Source organism: Solanum pennellii, chromosome 3, assembly GCF_001406875.1.
Source record: "Solanum pennellii chromosome 3, SPENNV200".
Taxonomy (NCBI): Eukaryota; Viridiplantae; Streptophyta; class Magnoliopsida; order Solanales; family Solanaceae; genus Solanum; species Solanum pennellii.
The window spans coordinates 10,639,353-10,644,249 of record NC_028639.1 but is presented as its reverse complement, the minus strand read 5'-3'; the positions used below and the strand labels follow the sequence as shown (position 1 = coordinate 10,644,249).

Genomic DNA, 4,897 nt, shown 5'->3' with positions numbered 1-4,897 from the left:
GGTTATAGCAATTAATTTGATTTATTAGTTTGTCATTAAATATAATTTTTCCTTATTTGTATAGGTTATTTTTTTTAAAAAAATTATATGCATTATGAGTTTAATGATTTCTAATACAGAAATTGCTTTATATATGTAGGGAGATCAAACAATTTTTTGACTTCAAAATAGATTTGAACCAATTGAAGCATATGAAAATATTTTTGATTTTTTATTTAGCGGTAAAATATTGAGATCACTAGATGATGAGAATTTGAAAAATATTGTTTTAAACCTTGAACTTTCTTTAGCACGTAATAGTTATTTTTATATTTATTTTTTGAATTAAAAGTGTTAAGGGAAATAATAGAAGTTGAAGATACTAATCTAATGAAAATACTCAATTAAATAAAAAGACTTGATTCTCTTCCAAATACACATATTGCTTATAGAATAATGTTAATAACCGTTACCTCAACCGAAAGAAGGTTTTTTCTAATTAAAATTGATTAAATCTTCTTTAAGATCAACAATGTTTAACTATATTATCATTTGAAAAGGAATTACTAAAACAAATTGATTATAAAATAGCAGGAAATGACTTCTCATCTAAAATAGTTAAGAAAAGTAGATTTTAAATAAAAATATATATGCTAAAAAAAAATAAAATATTAACGCCCCTCTCTTAAATTTCGTAGGTGACTGTTGGACAATTAATAAGCATGATCATATAGATCCATCTACGCTTTGATGCCAACTGTCTGCTAATATAATTTTCGAATAGTACAACGTTAAAACGTGTAAATTACAGAGAAAAGTGTGTTATAATTTAATGGGCTAAAACTTTCCTATTTAAACTCACCAAATTCAAGATGCACTTCCATAACACACATGACAAACAAATTTATATAATTTCATATAATACTTTATATTCAAAGCAAAATCTATAATAATAATGATGAATAGTAGTAGAAAAATCATCCTAGAACATGATGATGGTGAATTCTCATCAAGCAACACAAGTAGTAGTACTCTTCTAGATCCTGAGGAATTCAGAAGACAAGGACATATGATGGTTGATTTTCTAGCGGACTACTTTCACAATATTCAAAATTATCCAGTTCGTAGTCAAGTTGAACCTGGTTATCTTAAAAAAATATTACCAGATTCAGCCCCGTATCAACCCGAATCAATTGAAGAAATACTGGAAGATGTGAAAAGGAATATTTTTCCGGGGTTGACACATTGGCAAAGTCCAAATTTCTTTGCATATTTTCCTTGTATTTCCAGTAGTGCTGGAATTCTAGGTGAAATGCTTAGTGTTGGTCTTAATGTTGTTGGATTTAGTTGGATTACATCACCAGCAGCTACTGAGCTAGAGAATATTGTAATGGATTGGCTTGGAAAATTGATTAATCTACCTAACACATACCTTTTCTCTGGTGGTGGTGGAGGTGTTATACAAGGTAACTTTCCAAATATTCATATTCAAATACATGCCAACTAGTAATAATGATTGATCAATTGTCCAAACATGACATATTATAGATTTCTAAAAAATAACAACTACATATACCATACTTGATAGGTTTGAATTTCATATAAAAACATGACGTATGTAGTTGCATGAATTAACGTTACCTTTTTACTATTTCTAATAGGTACAATTTGTGAAGCTATGTTGTGCACTATTGTTGCTGCAAGAGATCAAATGTTGGAAAAAATTGGAAGAGACAACATTGGAAAACTAGTAGTTTATTCATCTGATCAAACTCATTCATGTTTCCAAAAATCTATCAAGATATCTGGGATTAGATTAGAAAATTTTCGCGCTATCCCAACAACAAAGGCTACTGAGTTTGCCCTATGTCCAAAATCATTACGTGAAGCTATTCAAAAAGATATAAAAGTTGGATTAGTACCCTTGTTCTTGTGTGCAACTATTGGAACTACTTCAACAACCACTGTTGATCCATTACATCCACTTTGTCAAATCGCTAAAGAATATGGAATTTGGGTACGTACGTTTAATTTTGACTATATCATTTAACAACATAAACGATTAGAAGAAATCATCTTTTTTTTTTCTAATATATATATATCATAGGTACATGTTGATGCAGCGTATGCAGGAAGTGCATGCATTTGCCCAGAATTTCAACATTTTCTTAATGGTGTCGAAAATGCAGATTCTTTTAGTCTAAATGCACACAAATGGTTATTTTGTACATTGGATTGTTGTTGTCTTTGGGTGAAAGATCCAAATTCACTCACAAAAGCCTTATCAACTACACCTGAATACTTGAGAAACAAAGCTAGTGAATCCCAACAGGTAAAACCTATAATTAAATTTAATAGTTATTTACACCTATGTTCAAATTATTATATGTTGATGATTTTCCTATAAAACATACAGGTGGTAGATTACAAAAATTGGCAAATTACTTTAAGTAGGAGGTTTAGAGCATTGAAGTTATGGTTTGTGTTACGATGTCATGGTGTAGTCAACATTAAAAAATTCATAAGAAGTCATATCAAAATGGCTAAGAATTTTGAAGGACTTATATCAATGGATGAAAGGTTTGAAATTGTGGTCCCTACAAATTTTTCTATGGTGTGTTTTAGGGTTTCACCTTCGGCATTGCAAAAAAAGTTTGAATTTGTTGATGAAGTGAGAGTGAACGAGTTCAATGAGAAGTTATTGGAATCAATTAATTCAAGTGGTGTTATTCATATGACTCATACAATAGTTGGAGGAATTTACATGATCCGTTTTGCAATTGGTGCACCTCTCACACACTATTCCCATATTACTAATGCTTGGGATGTGATTCAAAACCATGCAAATGTTATGCTATAAGCTTTGCATTTGTTGAATAATGTGAGCATTATTTTGAAAAATAAGACATGTTAATGTTATGCTATAAGCTTTGCATTTGTTGAATAATGTGAGCATTATTTTGAAAAATAAGACATGTTAACGGCAATAGCTCAATTGCCTTAAAGCATGTAAAATATATCAAAATGATTTTTAGCGGCAATTAATTATCGTCAATAGCTTAATTGTCACTAAATATGTATTTTTAGTGGCAATTAGCATTCTTTTTATATGTCCCTGAAGTCTTTAGCGGCATATTGGATCTAATTACACTTAACTAATGTCGATAAATACTTTAACGCTCTTTATTAATGTGCTTATTTGTTACCGCTAGAAGTTATTTTTGTTGTAATGACAGTACATCGATGATAATGTAAAATTTCTCTTACATTATTGGTATATACTAAGTATTTATTTATTTTTGTTTTCTTGTGTATTATTTTTCATTTCATCATGTGTGTTTGTTACACAATATTATTATTTTTCTGTAACCTCCTTAACACATATACCAAATTCAAATTCTAAATAAATTAAGAGTTTATTGATACTCATATTAACATAAAAGTAATCCTATCAAACGGTCAATCCCAAGTTAGTTATACTCCCTCCGTTTGAAAAAGAATGACCTAATTTGATTTGAAAAAGAGTTTAAGAAAAGAAAAAAGACCTTTTAATCTTGTGGTTCTAAATTAAAGTTATGTCAAATGTACCAAATTGCCCTTTAATCTTGTCGCCTTAAACATGCCACGTAAAAAGTTAAAGTTAAGTTGTTTTCAGAAAAAGAAAGGGATCATATTCTTTTTGAAACACACTAAAAAGGAAATTGGGACATCCTTTTTGAAATAGAAGGAGTATATGTTTCTTCCATAGGGATTGAAAGTTGAGAACCATAATGTGGGCCACCTAGCCTAAGCTTAGGTTAATCCTATGTGTAATAACCCGAGTCACCGTACTCTTAGAATCCCCTTAGGGGTTGTTTGGTTGGAAATTAGTTATCTCAGTATAACTTATCCCGAGGTTAGTTATCCTGGGATAACTTATCCCGCCGTACTCTTAGAAATTTTATCTCTTTATTTTTGAATCAATTGTGTCAAGTTTTGTTTATCATAAATGGCAATTGATAGTACTACGACTTCTATGGCTATTGCTACACCAATCCGAACTGTTGTGCCACCGGTAGAGAAATCAAAAAAATTCTCTCTAGTGAACTTCAAAGTATGGAAGCATAGGGTATTTTTCTATCTTACCACTCTTGGTTTGCAAAAACTTACCAATAAAGAAACTTCAGTGTTTGGTGCCGAAGACAGAGAGAATTTCATGGTTATTGAAGCATGGAAACAGGTAGACTTCTTATGTATGGGCTATATTTTGAGCGGTTTAGAGGATGACTTATGCCATGTATACAACGCATTGACAACTTCAAAAGAATTGTGGATTGCACTTCAGAAAAAGTATAAGACTGAAGATGCATGCTTAAAAAAGGTTGTGGTTGAAAAGTTTTTATATTATAAAATGACCCATAGCAAAACTGTTGGATCCCAATTTTAAGAGCTTCAACTTATTTTTCATGATCTTATTGCTGAGGACATGATCGTTAATGAAGCATTTCAAGCTTGATTTATCTCAAGATTAAGGAAGATAGCAAAAACCGCTGAAAAGAAGTCATGTGGAAACTAAAAAATTATGGGAGTTAATATGGAAGAGACTCATACCAAAGGCAAGAAACTAAAGAAACCCAATAGACAGAGGACAAAGTAGAGAAATTTAAAGGCAAATGTTGCATGTTGACACCCAATTTTTGACCCACGTTGGTATAAATTAATTGTCGAGTTTCGTGAGTTTTTCAAATTATTTAAGTTAATTAGTTTTATAAATCTTGCGAAACTTTAAAAAAAAATAATATAAATATATATATATATATATATATATATATAATACATGGATTTGATATTTTACCATAATTTTTAGGTAATATACATATTTACATAATTATGTATATAAGTAGTATATCTTATGATTATTCAAAAATCATCAAAATAT

General features: G+C 30.0%; 1 protein-coding gene across 1 annotated transcript; it reads left to right on the top strand.

The window, feature by feature from the left end:
• The first annotated feature begins 862 nt into the window (after nucleotides 1–862).
• LOC107012915 (tyrosine decarboxylase 1-like) lies at nucleotides 863–3,272 on the top strand. Its single transcript, XM_015212891.2, has 4 exons — nucleotides 863–1,445; nucleotides 1,641–1,996; nucleotides 2,087–2,311; nucleotides 2,396–3,272. Exons 1-4 carry the CDS (start codon nucleotides 935–937, stop codon nucleotides 2,837–2,839), a joined length of 1,536 nt encoding a protein of 511 aa, XP_015068377.1. The 5' UTR covers nucleotides 863–934; the 3' UTR covers nucleotides 2,840–3,272.
• The last annotated feature ends 1,625 nt before the right edge of the window (nucleotides 3,273–4,897 follow it).

What these genes read in the sequence shown, in the direction of transcription:
- LOC107012915 (XM_015212891.2), top strand. Translation starts at nt 935, where the DNA reads ATGATGAATAGTAGTAGAAAAATCATCCTAGAACATGATGATGGTGAA. An exon ending in CTAAAGAATATGGAATTTGG is followed by an intron (nt 1,997 to 2,086) that starts GTACGTACGTTT and finishes TATATATCATAG; the next exon opens with GTACATGTTGATGCAGCGTA. An exon ending in AAGCTAGTGAATCCCAACAG is followed by an intron (nt 2,312 to 2,395) that starts GTAAAACCTATA and finishes TAAAACATACAG; the next exon opens with GTGGTAGATTACAAAAATTG.